This window comes from Dendroctonus ponderosae, unplaced genomic scaffold (genome assembly GCF_020466585.1).
Source record: "Dendroctonus ponderosae isolate FM_Combo_2020 unplaced genomic scaffold, Dpon_F_20191213v2 Dpon_F_20191213_42, whole genome shotgun sequence".
Taxonomy (NCBI): domain Eukaryota; kingdom Metazoa; phylum Arthropoda; class Insecta; order Coleoptera; family Curculionidae; genus Dendroctonus; species Dendroctonus ponderosae.
Window position 1 is genome coordinate 15,333 of NW_026018632.1, and position 20,357 is coordinate 35,689.

At 33.2% G+C, this 20,357-nt stretch overlaps 2 protein-coding genes across 4 annotated transcripts; one reads left to right on the forward strand and one right to left on the reverse strand.

The window, feature by feature from the left end:
* Positions 1-291: 291 nt before the first annotated feature.
* On the forward strand, positions 292-18,363 carry LOC125504367 (coronin-6-like). The gene is made up of 10 exons (XM_048666229.1): positions 292-457; positions 880-1,080; positions 8,591-8,716; positions 8,939-9,101; positions 9,253-9,417; positions 10,551-10,770; positions 10,916-11,078; positions 12,188-12,445; positions 13,337-13,595; positions 16,622-18,363. Exons 2-9 carry the CDS (start codon positions 880-882, stop codon positions 13,538-13,540), a joined length of 1,500 nt encoding a protein of 499 aa, XP_048522186.1. The 5' UTR covers positions 292-457; the 3' UTR covers positions 13,541-13,595; positions 16,622-18,363.
* Positions 18,364-18,564: 201 nt separating this feature from the next.
* Positions 18,565-20,296, reverse strand: LOC125504368 (zinc finger protein 266-like). Of its 3 annotated transcripts, XM_048666231.1 has the most exons (4): positions 19,948-20,296; positions 19,774-19,859; positions 19,661-19,715; positions 18,565-19,598 (listed from the first exon to the last, which is right to left on the reverse strand). In XM_048666231.1, the coding sequence occupies exons 3-4, from the start codon at positions 19,695-19,697 to the stop codon at positions 18,640-18,642; spliced, it is 996 nt and encodes a 331-aa protein (XP_048522188.1). In that variant the 5' UTR covers positions 19,698-19,715; positions 19,774-19,859; positions 19,948-20,296; the 3' UTR covers positions 18,565-18,639. The 3 variants fall into 3 exon arrangements, with proteins under 3 accessions (XP_048522188.1, XP_048522189.1, XP_048522187.1); XM_048666232.1 differs by lacking the exon at positions 19,774-19,859 and having other exon boundaries at positions 20,016-20,296; XM_048666230.1 differs by lacking the exon at positions 19,774-19,859.
* Positions 20,297-20,357: the final 61 nt, after the last annotated feature.

Consider the following 20,357-nt stretch of genomic DNA (forward strand, 5'->3'; position numbering starts at 1 on the left):
AAAAAGGTTTTATATAACGGAATAATCACCTAATCTGACGTAATAACCAGCGACATTAAATAGTCCAAAAATCCAATGAAATTACATTGTTTTTAACAACATTGCTGTCGCCGATTGCTGAGAAAGCCCGTTTCACTTTAATTTTGAATGACCCGCCAGTAATCTGCATAAGATGTCTTGTGAAAAACAAATTCTGTAAGATTACTACTCTTAGATGTCGCCGGAGAACGGAGTTAGTAGACGCTTTGGTCCGAAAGAGGCCCCAACTATCGAACTTTTGACGTTTTAAAAATTTTCGCATAACCAAATATGGCTTTTCCCACAGGTTGAAGTGAATATCGTGAACTAGTTATGAAGTGCCAGTGAATATCAATGCGAAATTAATTTAATAAATTATTATAGATGTAAATAGATACTCAGTTTGGGATTACGGTTTCGCATAGTTGGATTTTGCAAGGTTTGTGTGCTTTTTGGCTTCTAAACGAACGGTTTCAGGTTATGTTTTGAGATATCAAACTTAAATGCTAGTGTTTTTTTTCAAAAAGTCACAAAAAAACCGAGTTAAAAATAAAAATCTTCTTCATGCTACTACACGGTAATTTTTCTCTATAAGTGTGCCCACAGTCAATGTCGTTCTTGCAATTCTAAAAAAGTTTGGCCACCTTGAAGTAGCAGTTCAAACATATTAAATTTCCTCAAATGTATTACTAAAAATAGTTTCAAATACATAATTTAATAATCATTTTGCTGAAATTACGGGCGATTAGTTTCTTATTCTTTACTTTTTACAGTTATACATTGCTCCAAAGTGATTTATATGTTTTGAAATAGTTGCCTTTCCATACTTGTATCTAGCTAAATATTTATTTTTTAATTCAGATGTCCTTTCGTGTAGTTAGAAGTTCAAAATTTAGACATGTTTACGGTCAAGCCCTTAAAAGAGAGCAATGCTATGACAATATCAGGGTCTCGAAGAGTTCTTGGGATTCTACATTCTGTGCAGTCAATCCTAAGTTTATAGCCATCATAGTCGAAAGTGCTGGAGGAGGTGCTTTTATCGTATTACCTCAAGGGAATAAGGTAAGCACAGTTTCTCACTCATTCACATAATAGCTTCTGCTTGTACATAACGTTCTTCTTGAGTAAATCATAAATTTAAACTCTATGTTTGATAGTGTTTTAAAAATATATTAATGACAAGGAAGATGAGGATAGGGAGTAATATAGGAAAGGTCTATTTATATGAATTTTATCTTGAAACTTCTGCAGCTTTGATTGGAATTAAAGTTGTTTATAAGGAGCCAAATGGACTTCAAATTGAACCACAAATGTGAAACAGTTAGTTAAGTAGTTCAATATTTATCTTATTAAATATACTATATTAAAATCACGATTTAACTATTGAAAAAAAAATAGAAGTAATTAAAAATCTCGAATTAACTATTGAGAAATTTTAGAAGTTCTCAGAAACCTCGATTAAGTTAGTAAGGCAATTTCATCCAAGTCGAAGTAATTAATTTAGAAGTACTTACCTACTTAATCTTGGAAATTTAACTTAATCTGTCTAATACAAAAGAGTGACCGATTTTCAAACCAATTATATGGTTCAAATAAATGTTTGGGTGCAAATCCTTTCAAATTAAAACCTCTCGATCCAATATAATAACTATTCTGGACGCCAATAAAGTTGCACCGCAATTTACATTTTATTATTGTAAAAAAAAAATTATAATTGTAAAAAAGACGACACGTTTCTAACTTTTATCACTTCTGATACATTAACGAGTCATCAGTGAGCGTTTACATTTGTACAACACAACAGATAAACTTCTTCGGTTAGGTACCGTGATTCAGGAGGATATGGGAATATTTTAAGGCTATGTGTAAAAAGCCAAAATTAGCTAAATAAGATCAGATGTTCAAGTCCGAATTTTATTGGCTGCAAAAATCCCTTGAATAATGAAAATTTAAAATCCAACAAAACAATTTTCATAATGTTTTTCAGAAATTTTTGAAAACATCACCCCATTTTAAGCCACTTATTTGCGCTCGTTTATAAATTGATTTAGTAGCGAGTTTTAGCGAACGAAGATTCGCTCTAATTAACGCTGAAGAATTAAGTATGTAAAATAGTAACGTATCCCTTGTGTCCACTTTTGTAGCTTAAATCAACGAATTCATTCACTTCTAAATACAAAAATATAGGGGAGTGCGATCCGGTGGATAAAGAAATAAAATAATTCTTGACTGCTGATGGAAAGTCCCCCAAGAAAAGTTTACCATTATCGTTTACCCACATACTCATCTGATGCATCTCAGGAACATAAGCCGCCAGCAGGGCAAAAAAGTTGCATAAAATCAAAGCAAACACAAAAAATATTGAAAGTTGAGGAAAAACCATTAGGAGCATAAAAAAGTGGACGTTGAAAAACAAAAATTTGCAGAATTTTTAGAGAGAACTGAGCTGTTTCTACCAATCCAGGGATCTCCAAAATATGTAGTAAGAAAATTACTAAATTTATTTAAATTATGAAGAAGCGCTCTATTATGTTGGAAGGTAGCATGTGGCATCATCCAAAGTAACTTCGTCCAATATTTCCTTTTAAAATATGTAAATAATCATCCACGTTAAGGTGACACTCCAGACCGAGCAGAAGTTTATTCTTGCATAACAAGATGATTTCGCTCCGGCCGTCGATGTTCTTGTGACAATTGTTAATTGCTTGTCCATTAGACTGAGCTTCGTCCGTGAAAAAAAGTACGTTTAAACGACCGCCTGTTTTCACAAATTCGTTGACCAAATAGTCATTCATATTAATGAAAAACACTTTGTTGGAGATTTTGTAATTCTTACACATGAAGAGCTTCACACATATATAAATATTTTCATTTCCTCCTGAATCATCTTGTAATAGTAGTTTTCTCTACTGAATTGCCGGTCAATCGGGCTAATTTGTTAACTTGCTGCACATTTTCAAAAAAATGTATTTTTAATTTGTCTTTATCTTGAAAAACGATGCATAAGAATGTATCCTTGAAAAGTCCCTTAACCCAAACTATTTCAAAAGTCTCTGCTAAGAGTGCCAATTTGAGCTACATCGATCATTTCTCAATTCCAATGTTAAAAAAACATTTAATTTGAAAAATCGGAAATGCAGTTTCCATTTTCAGAAAGCAGCTTTCAGAAAACTTATTCTAGCTGAATGAAGATGCTTTTAAATTGTAAATAGTTTAGTCATTCCAGCATTATATTTCAGGTGAAAATGCTCCACATTTACACATATTTCTGTTGTCTAAATTTGTCTGTAAGTTGTTAGGCATACGGTATAAACTATTAGCACTGACCAGTAATTACCGTTGTGTCAATTTGCGATTCCGATCGCTATTAAATTAATTTTAAAGTTATTTCAATACTAATTGAATGTTATGTTATGATTATCTCACAAATCGTTATTTAATATATTACGTAGGTATATAGAGCAACATTGTATCCGTTCAAAGTTAACTAAAATGCACGCAAGAGCGGAAATGTATCAATTAAAAAATGGGTGTAATATAATTGCGTAATTTAATTTAATTGTGTATTAATCATAGCTCAATATTAATAATTCAGAAGGAATGTTAATTTACTAGCTGATCTCGATGAGTAGCGGTTTCTTTAATAAAAGAACGCTAAAAGTTTTAGCACAACGTGAATGAATGGAAACTTTTCATAGATTACAAAAATACATGGTTTATTATTTGTATTATATTTTGGGAATTGATCCTTTATACAAGTTTGAATTCAATTAAGTCTGAAAAAAATATGCTCGAACTATTATTCAAATGCATATTTATGGTAGCAAAATTTAATTTCTTTTTAGTTAAGTACTAATTAAGCAAAATGTTCCTTAAGGCGCTACTGCTTCACGATCGTTATTTGCAAAAATGTGTTTCTCGAGTATTAATTTATTTTATTTTTATCTGTCTAAACTTATATTGAGAAATTAGCTGAAAATATCTTGAACTTGTGCTGAATACACTTGTTCAAACGTCGTGCATGGGCTCTGCAGACTCAATCAAAAAATTGATAGTCGTTATAAACGACTTCAAATGGCGCAGTAATTCTTACCACCAGGTTTTCACTAGCGTTTCGTCAACCAGACATTTTACGCGCCCATTCAAAAATTAACCTGGTGGTGTTAGATCGGGTGACCTGGGGGGCCACGGAACTGGACCACCTTTGCTGGTCTAATGTCCAAATACTAAGGGACTTCAACAGAGTGGGCAAATGCACCATCATCTTGCAGCCACATTTGCACTCGAACGTTTAAAACGCCCGTTGATAAGCAGTGTTAAACCATTAGGCAGCAGGTATGGTTATCAGCGATACCAGACAACATACCACCACAACAAAAAACTCGTAAAATTTTTTGGACATAACGGTCCTTACGCAACCATTTTAGGACACGCCTGCATTGAACAATTCTTAAAAGTTCTGAATTCCAGTAAATATAATAAATTCTGATAAATAATATTATAAATTTTCGAAAATTGTGAGACGGTTTTAGTGTGCATATGAACTAAACAAAAATAAAATTCTAAACATAATCGCAAATCGTTTCCCTGTTGATTATAGTGTATCTGCCACAATTTTGTATTTATACATGCTTTGTGTACATGCTGGCTTTTTTATTCATTCAGCCAATAATTGACTAACATTATCATGTTATCTTGATACTTTTTAAGGTGAGAATAAGTGATATTGAAAGTCGATTAAAAATACACGTTACATCATGCTCGTTTCATCGTGCAAAACAAAATTTTTGAATTTTGATTATTCCAAATGTCTATTTAATTATTGATAACTATAGTCACAGCTTTTAGAACCCTTCAGTTGTTTGACACTTTAATCAGTTTAATATATTACAAAGTCTTCGATAAAAATAATGATAAGTGTAAGGGCTTACACCCGAAAAGTAAATCTGTATATCTCGTATACAAGATGGTCCACTTTTAGTCATCAAAAACTGAAGAGCACTAATGGTTATAATAAATAGACAAATATTAGTAAAAGTAAAGGGAAAGCCGATGTATACACAGACATGAGATAAAATGAAATAAAACTATCTTGTAAATTAGTATGCATCTTATTTAAGAAGCACAACTGCATTCACGCAAGTTACCACTTCAGCGAACACCAAGCAAGTCAGGTAGTGAAAAGTTAGCTAAAAAGAATAGAATACTTAAACATTTCATAGTTAGTGCTTTTTTGCTTGTTTAGTTTGAAATCAGTAAGTTAACTGTTTAACTGCGTTAACTTGTATATCCAACTAGATTTTTCAATTAAAGGACAATAGCTATATTTTGCAGTTAAGAGTAAGTTTGGCTTCCTTAAATTATATGCACATTATTTTACAAGATAAATTCACTGAATTAGCAAAACTCTTTCGTGCACTGTTATTATTATATCTACGAACAAGCAAGTGGTCATGAAGTTCGAAAAGAAAAACAATTCGGTACTGACGTGAAATTAAACATGTACCGGTTCGTAATATAAAAATTAGAATTGTATTAAAACACGAACAAGTCGTAAAAATAACAACAAAGTCAACCATAAAATCACCCAAACATGCTAGAAGACATATAACATTATTTCAAGTCGTTAAAAACATGATACTGACTGAAATTTAATGTATTCAACGGTTTCAATGTAATTACATGTTTACTAATGTGATATAGCAGTCATTAGTAATAAAACAGCTCTTCTTTGCTTAGTGTTTAGCGGGATTTAAAGAAATGAAGTGCCTGTAGAGGCCCATCGATTAGTCATTTTCGCCACTGATTCGGATAAAAAGTGAAAATTAACGAGGTTGGCTAGAAACTGGAAAAACTTTTAAAATTTTCACGATTAAACTGGATCACCTTGTATATGGCTCTAAATATGTTTGCATTTAAAGTAAAATGTCTGAACAATTACCCACATATTATTTGTTGTCTATCTATATTACTAAGCTGAATTAGTTTTTATTTCTTCAGTCTTTAGCTGGTGTATTACATTGGGCAAATTATTCTTTATTATTCATTGATATGTTCAATCGTATGACTCACACATTGCATTCCTTTTGACAAGCGAAGAAATGCATACATAATAAATTAATACCAGTGAGTTCTGATTAACAAGTCTACAGACCCACTGGAATGTTTTATTATCTATTGTGTAGGAAATTTATTATGTGATAAAGAGTTTCCGTGTAATGTTTAAAGCGTTTTCAATAATCGGCCTTCCTGTCGCTCTTCTTGAATGCACTGAGTGGAATATGTTTGGTTCATTTAACAGAGAATACACCCGTTCAACGTTTAAATCATTTTATCAATTTAACTATGGAAATAATTGGGCCGCAAATGCTGAAAGTTATTTGCAAAGTAGGTAGATGAGAGGATGCCACATTTATTTTTGGGGCAAAATGTTCTAATTTTAAATATTGGCCAAAGTCCAACCCCAACGTAATCGCAACTGCTTACTACATTTCAATATTTCGGAGTACTATTTTTACAGATTCACTGTGACTCGTTTCGAATTTTGCATTTCGACAGGATTTATTTTACTTTGTTAGTGATATTGGCAAAAAATCAACAGGGTGAGGCAATATGACTTTAAATGGTTATTCCATTTCATCAATATTAAATGAAAAACGTTTTTATTATGTCAGGTTTGAAATTAAGTATAGTGAAAAGAGCAAGCAAGAATGATTAAGTATAGTGATTAAATGATTTTGAGTTATCGAAAAAGCTCCAAAAATACKTGATTATTTTAATTGAATAAATATGAGGGTTACACTTTAAASATACGTAAATGTGTTACATACGCTGAGGCTGATCGTTATTCGTTGACAGAAGGTGCTTGAATTTGAGAAATAYTGTTATAAAGCTGGCAAACACTTTTGTAAGAAATTTCGTCGGTGTACAAGAGAAAGTCCGCTGATAGTAGTTATTAGTATTGTCATAATTTGCTTATGAATATAAAGTCAAACATATTACGTGAGGTTACTCATAATGAGTTGTTTAGTGAGACAAAATTATGCTCGTTAATCCCAAGGGAGTAATGATCATTCCCGCAGTGTGTTAAATAAATAATAGTGGCAGTTATATCGAATTTTTCGACCTGTTTTAATTTAAATAAAGGGTTTCTTCTAAGCTCGTCATGATCAAAATGTATAATCGTATGATCAAAATGATACTGCGGCATTATTTGGCTTAAAAGAACACAATCTAGGGATGGTCGGTTTTAACGTAACCCTTAAAATAATCCCATCAATCAGGCGAAGTTTTTGAAAAACTTGCTTCTTAACAAAAAAAACACACGTTAAATTTCAGTTCCATGCGAGAGATTATTTTCCAAAGCCGGTGCTATCATAAACGAGCGAAGAACTAGACTTAGTAAAAAGTATACGCAAAAAATATTCTTAAATGTTAATTAATTTTTAAGTGAAAATTAGATTTTTAAACATTTTCGCATGCAAAGCGTATATTTTGTTTTAAACCATTCGATTTTATTATAACTTTTTTTCTTTGAGTAGTTATATTATAACCTATGTTTTGTTTTTGTTTTTAGAATATATTATTTTTAGTTTACCAATGCTAAAAATTATGTTTTTTATAAACTACATCATTATTTATGATTACTATTTCTACAATCATCATCATTGCGATTATTTCATGAAAAGTTTATAAAGTAAGTATTTACTAGAAAGGACTAATGTTGAATCGGAACAAAAAATGAATTGATTCCAGTTACACGATAAAACATTCTGCAAGTTTTTGTACTAAGACACTCAATAATTTAGCACCCCAATGCTGAGGAGCTCGGCAGTTTCATCATTCCAGAATCTAAAGGAGGCAAAAATCCACCTAGGATTTTGTTTGTCAGTTGGGTCAGCTTGTCTTCTTTTGAGCCTAAGAATGTCGCACTCTCATTTTGAACATATACTTATGGGAAACCCTGTATTACGAATAACAATTAAATTTTCAAAGTTTAGTTTTATCAAACCAAATGAATCAACATCAAGATAATACTCGGTTTTTATTGCCGTTATTCCTCCAGGAGATTTGCAACCTTCATCTGCGGCTCGGGTTACAAACGGGAGTAATGAGTGTTATAAGACGTTAGATTTACTAACTAACAATTTATTAATTTTAAACTTGACTCCTCTCCAAAACCAAGCGACCCAAACAAATGTAGATAGGCACAGTGCATGATCACCAAAAAATGCTTTTACGATTGGTCCATAAAATACATCAATCTCTTTTTACAAGTAGGGGAGTTGGTGGTGATACATTATTTAAAGATAGATTCTATATGTTTTGGAAATTCGTAATTCTGTATTTCTATAAAATAGAATTTTACTTGGCATACAATGGTTTGCTTAGTGCGGTCCTGGCATATTACTGCTCGGCTGTTTGTTTCGTGCATTTCTCCGTTTTGTATTTGGATGATCTACATTTATGCATTAATGTGTGTTATAATTTTAAATTAATTTAATTTGTCTGTATTTTTGTCATTTATTTGATGCTCTTTCGAATATATTTAAAATGTATATGTTTATTCCAGATCTCGGGTAGAATATCGGCTGATCATCCTCTAGTAGGAGGACATAAAGGACCGGTTTTAGATATAGCTTGGTGTCCGCACAATGATAACGTTATCGCCAGTGGATCGGAGGACTGTGTTGTCAAGGTAGAAAGCTTGATTCTACTTATCTTATTTTTACAGCACTTTTGTCTCAAATCCCAGTTTTGTCTCTTGAATTATCTTCATCATTTTGTAATTTTTAAGCAGATTTAATATTTTTATAAATTTAGTTAAGTTCTTATGATTTTGTTGACTATATCCACACCAGCATAGCTTAAATTAATGTTATTTAAGATTATTTATATTTCTTCTTTTATTTAAATTAAGGTTTGGCATATTCCTGATGGGGGCCTTATTAAAACGCTTACAGAACCAATCGTCGACCTTGTGTATCATCAGAGAAGAGTTGGTTTGGTGCTTTGGCATCCAACCGCGCAAAATGTTCTTCTTACGGCTGGTAGCGATAATCAAATCGTTATTTGGAACGTAGGTATGCAACAGAATTTTATAAATAATGGAATAAACAAAAACTCATTGTATATTTTACTAGTTCGTTTAGAAATAGAATAGTTTTTAATTAAATTGACCCTCCAGATGGATTTTAGATTGGTGGTAAACGATAACCGTTTAATGTTTTACAGGCACTGGAGAAGCTTTAGTTGAAATTGATTGTCATCCGGATATTGTGTACAGTGCCTGCTTTAATTGGGATGGTTCAGAGTTACTTACCACCTGCAAAGATAAGAAAATTAGAATAATAAATCCACGAACGGGAGAAGTTACATCTGAAGCCATCGCGCATGAAGGTAAGTAACCTTTATGACGGTCGTTTCAATTTCTAGACCATCATCAGATATCATTTTTAGATGGTCATTATATGAAATTATATTGCATATTAAAGTATTTGTATAACAAAACTTAATTATGTTCTTTCATCAGAAAAGTTCAATATTAATATGGAAGAACATTAAAGACAACCACATGATATGATAAATAATGTTAAATATTTTAAATCCCTTGCTGCAGTTTTAGTAATCTTTATCAAACTTTGATTTAAATTTAACAAGCAACGATTAAATAAACTGCTATGAACTTCACAGTATTTAATAATTAATTAAAAGGAGGCTGATGGGTTAAAACATAAACCTTTAAAAAAAGGAATAAAGGCAAGTTCCAATTTTACATTATCAGGTCAATGCAATGGCAAGCGCAAAAACGCTTAGTAGAAAGAACATAGCAATTTTTTTTACTTCATTGAACTTAAAAAGGAATATTTTAATGTCACAATCTCTGTAGATTTACGAAAAAAATAGAAACAATTTTAAGCTAAAATATCTTCCAACCCAAGCAATAAAAATTTGAAAATTTAGAGGAGGCTTTAGTAATTGAAATAAAATTATTTATAAAAAACGTACAAAATGTGTTTTGCAAAAAAATTATGTTTTTTTCAGCAATAGCAGACGAGTACCTACATCATGCCTATTGTCAACACATTTTGTCCCATTAACTTATGAACTATTCTAACATTTGAAAAGTTGTATTCTATTTTTTTTTAACGGTCACATTGTTTATAGTAAATGCGTTTAACATTTGGTATGACAGGCTGTGCCAATAAACAATGTGACCGTTATTAAAAATAATTAAAATGTTAGAATAATAAGTTAATGGGACAAAATGTGTTGACAATTGTTTCAGGCTAACTGAGGATGGGGAAAAAACACCGGAACGTTTTAGAAATTAACTATTTTGTGAATTCGAAATAAATGACTCAGGAAATTTGATGTTAACATTGGAACTACAGTCAGGAAAACTTACATTATTTATTTATTCCATACATTCTAAATCGAGAAATTGTTTAGAAGAAAAGGATTATCACGATAATAAATTTCTGTTAATAAACTGAACATACATTTGTTTATAAATAACTTTGTCTTTCTAGGTACGAAGGCAACTCGAGCTATTTTCCTTCGACATGGATTAGTGTTTACAACGGGATTCTCGAAGATGTCTGAACGACAATATAGTTTAAGAACTCCGGATTGTTTAGAAGAGCCCATCGTTATGGTAGAATTAGACACTTCGAATGGTGTGATGTTTCCGCTTTACGACGCTGACACGAACTTAATATTTCTGTGTGGCAAAGGAGATTCGGTTATCAGGTAAAAATTAACTATGTTTTTAAATGTATCCGTGTGGTATTTATGGCTATGTAGCACATATATACTTCTTGCTAATTATTTATTTCAATGTAACACATTTAATGAAAAAGCGACTTGATAAACTGAAACTTTTATTACAAATCAGGTACTTCGAAATCACAGCCGAGCCTCCCTTCGTCCACTATATCAACACCTTCCAAACTCCAGATCCGCAAAGAGGTATTGGTATGATGCCAAAGAGAGGATGTGACGTCACAACCTGTGAGATAGCTAGATTTTATAGGCTAAACAATTCGGGATTGTGCCAAGTAAGTGAATCATCACATCTCTTAAAATTTCAATAGTACCTTATCCTATACCAAATGTTACATAGTTTCGAGTTCGATAATGCAGATATTACTTAAGGGTGTCCAAGATATGATCGCAATTATAAAACACAACATACAACAATATCTAAATGATGATTTTTTAAGAACTTGATGTTCTAAAAAACATTCAGATGCTATCACATTGGGGGCAGTTTTTTTAATGCAAGACTTTTTTACAAGTTTGTGGTAGGTATGTCGGAACGTTTCTCGAATGTCGTGAATTTTATTATTTCAATACAAAGGAAAAAGAAAAACATTAGTACGTCAAAAAACATAGAACATAGAACATATAATATACATGGTAGTTTGATAAAAATGTGAAATCTCACGATGCTACGCGCGAAAGGACTCAGTGATGCAAAACGCGTTTTCCGAATTTTCAAAGGTAGATTTCCTTTCAAAATATTATGAAAGTATCCAGATTGGAATCTTTCCATTTCCCGGTGCTCCATTTCATTGATTTTGGCTGTTGATACCAAGCTTTTACAGCAACTAAACTTGCGCGAACAATATTTTTTGTTTTAATTATACAGGGTGATTCAAAATTGTCGTCATTCCTCTAGAGGTGTTTTCGGAGTACAGAAAAAATAGTAAAAAAATTAATTGTTATTAAAAACTGAAATTCGCAAAAAAAACGATATCAGAAAGACGGCAACAATGTTTTTCAAAGTAATCTGCCTAATTAACATTACGTAAATACCTGTTGCTTCGTAATTATTAAAAATTCCGATAACCATGGACAAATTCAGAAAGTGGCAATATGTTTTATTGCCACTTTCTGTATTTTTGATGATGATGATTTCTGATGAGGATGAAAGGTAAATTCAACAGGATTCGTTAAATGTGTGTTTGTCTGGACGCCATCTTATAATATGTATCCGCTCTTATAATGGTTTGTTCATAAACGGAAAATTTTTCATTTATTTGACAAGGATTGCTTTATGACAAACACAGAATATATGAAATATGTTATCCAATCGTGGAAAAGATCATTTGCTGTAAAAAATATTGCTAAGAAACAGCTAACATCTATTTTTTCACCATTTCAGGTTATAACAATGACTGTTCCGAGAAAATCCGAACTCTTTCAGGAGGATCTGTACCCCGATACCGTGGGAGACACTGCAGCTTTAACAGCAGAGGAATGGATTGGTGGCCGCGACGCTGAACCAATTGTAATATCCTTGAAAGAAGGTTACAAGCCACCGGAATCCAAAACAGTGTCGGTCGCTAGGAAAAGCAATTTGCTTAATAAAATTCCCGCTAAGAGTGGAAAGGCGGACAGTGGTGGCAGTTCTGCAGTATCGGTAAGGGCCATGAAACATTTCTAAATCGTAAAATTTGTATATATTTCATTTGTTGCAATTTATATATACTCTATTTTTTTTTCTACCAATCCAGCTCAGCTCCAATTATGACTCATCCGACGGTCGTTTGATAAGTCACTTACTTTTTTAATTTCCCACGTAGTAACTTCTAAATTCAACACTCAAATCAACTCTCGTCTGTTAGACGCATCAGGACAATGCACAGGTGCACTCGTGTGTAGTCGCCATTGCAAAAATCCATGAATACGAACTGCTACCCCACCCAGCATAATCTCCAGATTTAGCCCCCTGCGTCTATTTCCAGTTTCCGAAGAGGTCATCATTGAAACAATCGCCTATTTTGAGGACCTGGAGAAACTCTATTATTTGGAAGGGGTAAAAAAATTTGAAAGACGACGGACTAAGTGTATCGAACTAAAAGGAGACTATATTGAAAAAAAATATCTTTTATTCAAAAAGTCACTGACTTATCAAACGACCCTCATACGTAATTAACAGTGAAACTAAGACGTGCACTAATATAATTTTATTTTTTCCCTCGAATTAGGTGCGTTGAACGAAAAAACTCAAGCGGGCTTTTTTGTTTGAAATTGAACGATCATTGAAAGCATAAAATGTATTTTTTAATAAATTAGTGGCGCGCCATTTTCTTCTTATATTGCAAGCGGTTTCGACTATCTTAATAATTTTATATGATTTTTAATAAAACGTTAACACCCTGTATTTTCGTAACAATGCCCTTGAAGACACTCGATTATTAATTAGAACGTTTGATATTAAAATAATGCCAACAATCGCCTTCTAAAATTGGTCAGAGTACTTTTGAATCTGTAATCTCTAAATTTGATCTACTGTATTTTTTGTAATTAGGAAAAAGCTCTGCAAGAATTTCTGGACGAGATTCGTAAAATGAAAGCCATGATAGTGAAACACGAAAATCGTATCCGTGCTTTGGAAGCGGAAGTCGCTCTGTCTAAGTCACAACATACTAACAACTCCGCTATTGAGGACAAGGATGATGGCGGTGGAGACGGACTGGGGGCTCCACCACCTTTAGCCTCAAATGAAGTTTGAGACACGGTTGTTAGATGGGCTTTTGTGGAACTGCTCAAATTAACGGAAAGTATAGGTAAGATATCTTTACAGTACAGCTATTGGACACGTGAATAGCTAAACATATCAAAATAAGCATCAGGTGCTTATTTATTTCAATGTTTTTCAGAACGCGCGGGTTGCTGAAAATATTATCGATCATTTAAATTGTTATTTTTGGTTTGTATTGCAAATGTAAACTCTTATTTAGTGTTTCCTTTTTAAACTCTATGTCGATTTCTAAGTATACTTTATGTAACTGAACTCAGTGAAATAACTAAGTAAAATTTGCAATTATACAGGGTGGAAGATTGCGGCTAAATTGAGCGTAAATTCGAAATTATTTTGTAATTTTTCAATTTTCATTCAGGTGCATTAATTATTGTTTTAATTTCGCAATGGGAGTGTAATGACGCTAATTTCTGCAAAAAGTAGATTTTGCAACCGATTTGCTCAGAAACTTGTGACTCAGAAGTATTGGCAATTTAGAAATTTCTGAAAACTTGTTGAAGGGCCTTTAAGATAACAAAACAATATATGAGGTGTTAAAATTAAGTTAGTAATATTTATGAAAAATTTCTGTATATTGGTGCATTTTTTGAATGAATCAGGGTATGTTTCGACAGGACAGGTCCCATTTTTCAATTTATTTTACAAACTTGGTACAGTACTGTTCCAATGACCCTGTTTTCAACGTTAAGTGTCTATATCTGGTAAATTACACACCCAATAAACCTTATATCAAAATTATCCTTCTTAGTAAGAGAGCCAATTGCGAAACATTGACACAGGGTATTGCATTAATCCAAAAATTATCCTGATTTGTAAGAAAACCAATTGCAGCATATTGATACAGGGTGTTCTATTAATAAAAACATCATTTTGATTTGCCACGAATTTTTGGAAACCCCCTGTATAACGAAAATAATTTATGCAATATCGCATACAAAATAATTTCAAAATTACACACCAATTTGCCATAATCTTCCACTTCGTCTTGGTTGCACCAGCCCTTTAGAGGGCCGTCCGATAAGTACTTAGCTTGGCCGCTCCTATCGCATGAGAAATTTACTATCGTGTAGTACATTCTCGCAGACGGCTACTATCACCATATCAGCCGTATCGGAATCGTAGTTTTGTATTAACCACGTGTGGAAGCGGGCGTCTGCGGATTTCAGAAAAATTAAACGAGCAATATCGGAGAGTCGTTCGATTCTTGTTTCTGGAAAGAAAATCACGAAGCGAAGTCAAAGAGCCCTTGGCTGCGGTGTACGGTGACTACTCCTTCGATGGCGACTGCCGGCGATGTAAAATTTGGTTTAAAGAGAAGAAGGCGAAGACTGTTCAGCGTTCAGTGTTCAGGAGAAGGAAAAAACACAGAGCTCTACTATATCGAATTATTGGGCCGATTCGACGTCGCATTGCACAAAAACGGCCCCATTAGGTTTTGGCGAAGAAAAGTGGTCTTCCACCATGACAACGCACCGGCTCACACCTCCGCCGTCGCAAGACCCAAATTGGTCGAACTGGGCTACGAACTGCTGCCCCATCCACCGTATTCTCCAGATTTGGCCCCGTGTGACTTCTTTTTGTTTACAAACTTGAAGCCAAGACACTCGCCGGACAGAAATTTCAGTGAGAAGGTCATCGTCACCACGGAGGCCTACGTTGCAGACCTCGAGAAAATTAATTTCTCAGACGGTTTAAAGAAGTTGGGGCGTCGAATTGAAAGGAGACTATGTTGAGAAATAACTCGTCACTTTTCCAAAATTTTCGGTTTTTCTGTAGGCTGAGTACTTATCGAACCGCCCTCGTATATCAATATATGATCATGATATGGTACATGGTTTCGTGTCCGCAGTGGAACATTTTGCTTCGTCGGTTAAAATTAAAGCTCTCAAGTGGAAACGTTCTTTAAAAAGCCAAATCATTGATTTCTTTACTATTAATTTGCTCTCCCTCACTCATCCGTCCGCATATGGTATTTCCCTCAGCATTACAGAAAATAAGCTCCTGTGATTCGCGGTGTTTCCGACGTCAAGTGCGTAATAATAATAACGATAACATTTTACATTGAAATATTTCAATTATATTAACAAATAGTTGGTTGACTGGACAACTGGCTGCATAGAGCTTTGGTATTTTATATTTATTTCTGTTTCATCTGTCTTTCTAGCCTTGGGAACAAGATGGTCGGAACTTTGGCCATTTTTAGAGTGTATGATTTTAATCCAGTCCCTAATCCGCTATACAAGCTCTTATTTATTGCCCTATGTTGTATTTTGTCAATTTCCTATAACAATAAACATATGCCTATTGAAAAAAATTTCTAAGTATATGTGAACATTTTGGTAACTCCAGACTTTTGAGCACATTTTACAAGTGGAAATCGGAATGCAGATATTTCAAGGTCATTATCAACATCGAGATGTTGCAGCGGCATGAAAAATTGATAAACTTTTTATAATCGAAGAGTGGAAGTAACAAAGAGGGCAAGTGGTTGTCTTTATGCCTTTACGAAAGTGATATTTTCGAATCCTCATCTGACATTATAGACGTAGCACCGCCCAGTGCTGAACTTGTTTCCTTGCACATGTTTCTAATTCTCTTCAATTGCAAAATTGTTGTAAACATAACAAACAAGCTCGTTTTGACTAGTCAAGTACCAAATATACGATGACAAGCGGCAGCACAATGATCGATTATGCATTTTTTTTAAAAATAGGTAGAGGCACCAATCCCAAAGAGTCTTTCCTGTGCCTGCAATATTTGCCAATACTAAAAAAATAAATAACATTCGTTGGTATTCCTCATACTAAACGTCACATGGCCATCCAATCACAGGGATTTATTTTCAGTGTATCGAAATGCTGAGACACATGCAATGCGCCACCCGTCCAAATTGGGTAATTTTAATAACTACAGTTATCACTGTTATATTAAATAAATTATTTTTAAAATAATTATGCAGAACCAACCGGAGGTATTCGAATAAGCGAAATATATATATATTATCTGTTTTACTTCCCCTATACACAATATCCTGACTGCTTTTTGTTTTAGGTAATGAACCGACACAAAATCTATACTGGATTGCAAATGCCTTGCTTTTTACATAGTAGTAACTCATCCTTATTTATTTTTTCATTAAAAAGCGAACGTCAGCCAAAAATCATTATCATTAGTCAATTGTACAAATTTTTTAATTAATTTTTAGAAAGTGCCTTATCTATTGATTTGTGACCGGTTGGAAGAGCTTTTTTGGGAAATCCTAGTTCGGCTGATATAAAGTGCCATTAGAAAATTCTGGTTATAATAACACTGTAGTTAATTAAATGCTTGGTCGTTGTCTGCAAAAAGCCTCAGCATAGATAAGGTACTCTGAATCCTCTCTATATCATCGAACTCAAGTGCTCTTATAGACTTTAAAGTCTGCTACGCAACAGCGTAATTTAACACATTAAACCGAAAAATTTTCACGCATTAAAAAAATCGTGTGAAATATTTTCGATTTTTGCAGTTACTGTTCTTAAAAGAGGTACAAATAATTGTAGATGTAATCTATGGTTCGATTGTAAGGGAAAACTGGAAATATCTTTCAAAGTAAGTCTGTTGGTCAATTTTTACACTTTCATAATACGGATGATTAAACTTAGTTGTTACACACGGCAGAAGACGCACAAGGGAAAATGTCAAGCACAAAATTATTTGTACCTCTTTTAACAATATTTATTATATAAGTGTTTTAAATATATTATATAGTTTATAAAACTGTTTCTATGGAATTTTTGATAATAGACAATTCGATGGTGTATTTATACAGTGCGAGTCATAATAGGCTGATAAAGCTGAGTTCAACAACGCCGTTTTGTACTTAACAAGTGTAAGATCGAAAGCCATATGTCAACATTAAACATTTAAATTTACAAATGCTTGGTAGTTCCTATAGCCAGTCAGGGATTATTAAAAAATAACAGCTAAATTTTAATTAGCTAATTATCTATAAAGTGCCCAAAAGTAATCTTAATAACTTATCTAACTACATTCTAATCTATAATAGACTTAAACTTTTTATGATAATTCTTAAAAACTCCATATTTTTTCAAGATTTCGATTGTTCTACAGCATTGGTAGAATGTTCAATTGTTATGAAATGCACTGCATATAAATCTTATTGGAAATACCCGGGTCAGGATGTCGCCATGCCGCAGCCATGACCCACCTTGAAAAACACTTGTCAATATGAAATCAAAAAACTACATATTTTTATAAACGTTAAAATGTCTTGTTGAGCGTTTTGGAGTATTTTTATATACCTGTTTTTGATTGCCAATAAGCATAAGATAAATGACAATATACTCAGCCAGTCAATGAACTGCACAATAAAATAATGTTATAGCTGAAAGGTTAAATCTCATGTTTGGTCAATAGTAATAAAGCTTTAATTATGTGAATATCGGATTGTTGAAAACCCTGTAGCGTTTTTGCTCGGGTATTAAAGGTAAATGTTACTTTGTTTGCATATTTTTAAATATATTGACTAAACTGTTAATATTTACTAACTATTAAGCAATAAGGTAACAATATTGTTTAAAATCGGATATTCGTAAAAGTTATCAAAAGTTCCATCTCAAAGATTGACTTGTGTGCTATAAATTTAACAACGATGAATATTAATTCAATGTATATAATGTGTATAAAATATAATTTGCATTTTTTTTGAACTAATAATATTAATACTGTGTATTGTTAGTATTTTTACAAATATATTCGTTAAAAATTGACGCATTCAATTGATAACAATACCTTGTCAGTTTCTTCATTGAATTTTAAGAATTTAGGTACACCACAGACTTAAAAAATGTACACAAACATTAAAAATAAATTAATTCATTTATTTACTGGCAATTTATCGAATACATATTTTTACAACATTAATAGCCACTAAACTCACTGAATTAATTATAGAAATCTACTAGTTTTGTTGGAAAATGATAAACCACTTAAAACTTTGAGACTATTTATTTAGTAATACGAAAACACAATGAGGTTTTAATTTTTGATTAAAGTTTCTTTATTATTTAATTATTTCTTGGTTTCCTGCGTACTTTTTCCGTCAAAGGTTTATCACTATGGCAAAGCCGTAAGTGTTGTTTTAAATTTTTTTTTGACTTCAGTACTTTCCCGCATTTCTCTACTGTACATTTATGGTAGTCGACTATCTGGCTATGAAATTTTTTTATATGGAAATCTAAATTCTTCTTATAATGATAAGATCGATTACAGTCTATATAAGAGCATTTAAAGACCTCGCTTCGACTATCAGGCAAGTGCACGTGAAGACAGTGCTCGGCTAAATTTTGCTTTAGACTAAATGTTTTGTTGCAAATCGCACAAGTATACTGCGTTTTTGGTAGGGAGCAACTAGTTTTCTTATGTTTCAAATACTCTGTCCACCTACTGAAAATTTCGTCACAGTCGCATTTGTAGTTTTTGTGGCTTCTTTGATGTTTCTGATATTGATGGAACTGAACAAATGTTTTAGGACAATCCTTGCAATTATATGGTGCTTCTTCTGTGTGAATTTCAACTTTATGTACATTTAATTGACTTTTTCGTCGAAACTTTTCAGAGCACGTGTGACATTCAAACGGTAAATCTGCGTGGATGCGTGCAATATGCTTTTTCAAGTTATATTTATTGGAGAAAATCAGTCCGCAGTTTTCTTCCTCACATAAAACCTCCGTTGATTCAACATCTTCACCAAGGTGCGCTGCAATTTCATGCCGTTTCAAATGCGATTGACTAGAATACGTTTTGCTGCAGTCTTCAAAAGTACATTTGTATGGCTTTCCTGCATCTCCATGATGAGTCAAAATGTGATTCTTTAGCCGATAGGGGCGCGAAAACTTAGCGCTACAACCAATTTCAGGACATTCATGCTTTTTCAATTCGACCCTGCGTTTCTTTGAAGAAGTTTCTGGCGACGCGATTAGATCGAAATCGTTCTTCTGTGGCGCACCATCGCCTTGCTTGAGCCCTGAAAATGTCTTATTGCATTCTTCCGTTGCTTACAAACAAGCAAACCAATAAGAAACTGACCTTCAGGTAGTTGATTGAGTGTGTCTCCAAAGCCCATTTTTATATTAATCTAAACCTGAAATATATTATGATATTAGACGAATAGAATGTCTATTATTACTGGATTAAAGTACGGTTTCGGTGCGTTTGGCCGCAGTCGTAATCGCAATTGCAGCGTGATTTGGGTGATGCGTTTATAGTCGGAAAAACTGAGGATAAACTGTTGAAAAGATGGACAATGTCGAACTTATTTTGTTAGAAGAGTGGGAAAAGAACAATTCCTTAAAAGAAATCCTAATACAACTTACCTACGATTTTTTCTCAGAGGCAAAGTGAGCTAAATGCTTTTCACTTTATCTAAGGTATCGGTATTTACCTTCTTTTCAGGTGCAACTAAGGGTTTTATGAACACAAAACCTGCATGCAATGTTAAAGCAACTCCACCGAGAAGTAAAAGTTTTTTTGAAGCAGGCGTTAAAGCCATAACTCTTGCGGGCATAGATAAAGACTGCTTGCGAAGCATAGAACAAGGTTTATCCAGTTGCGAATCCAATAGCACAAAATATCACCCCTATGTTCTGGGTAAGGTAAGGGGGTATGTTCTCTGATCCAATAGTTAGCTAGTGGGCCGATTACTGGGTTGTAGTCGTATTTCTTCTTCCTTTTAATTTATTTCGGACCATGTGACTTTAAATGCATGGTGACGTTGTCCGGGAGC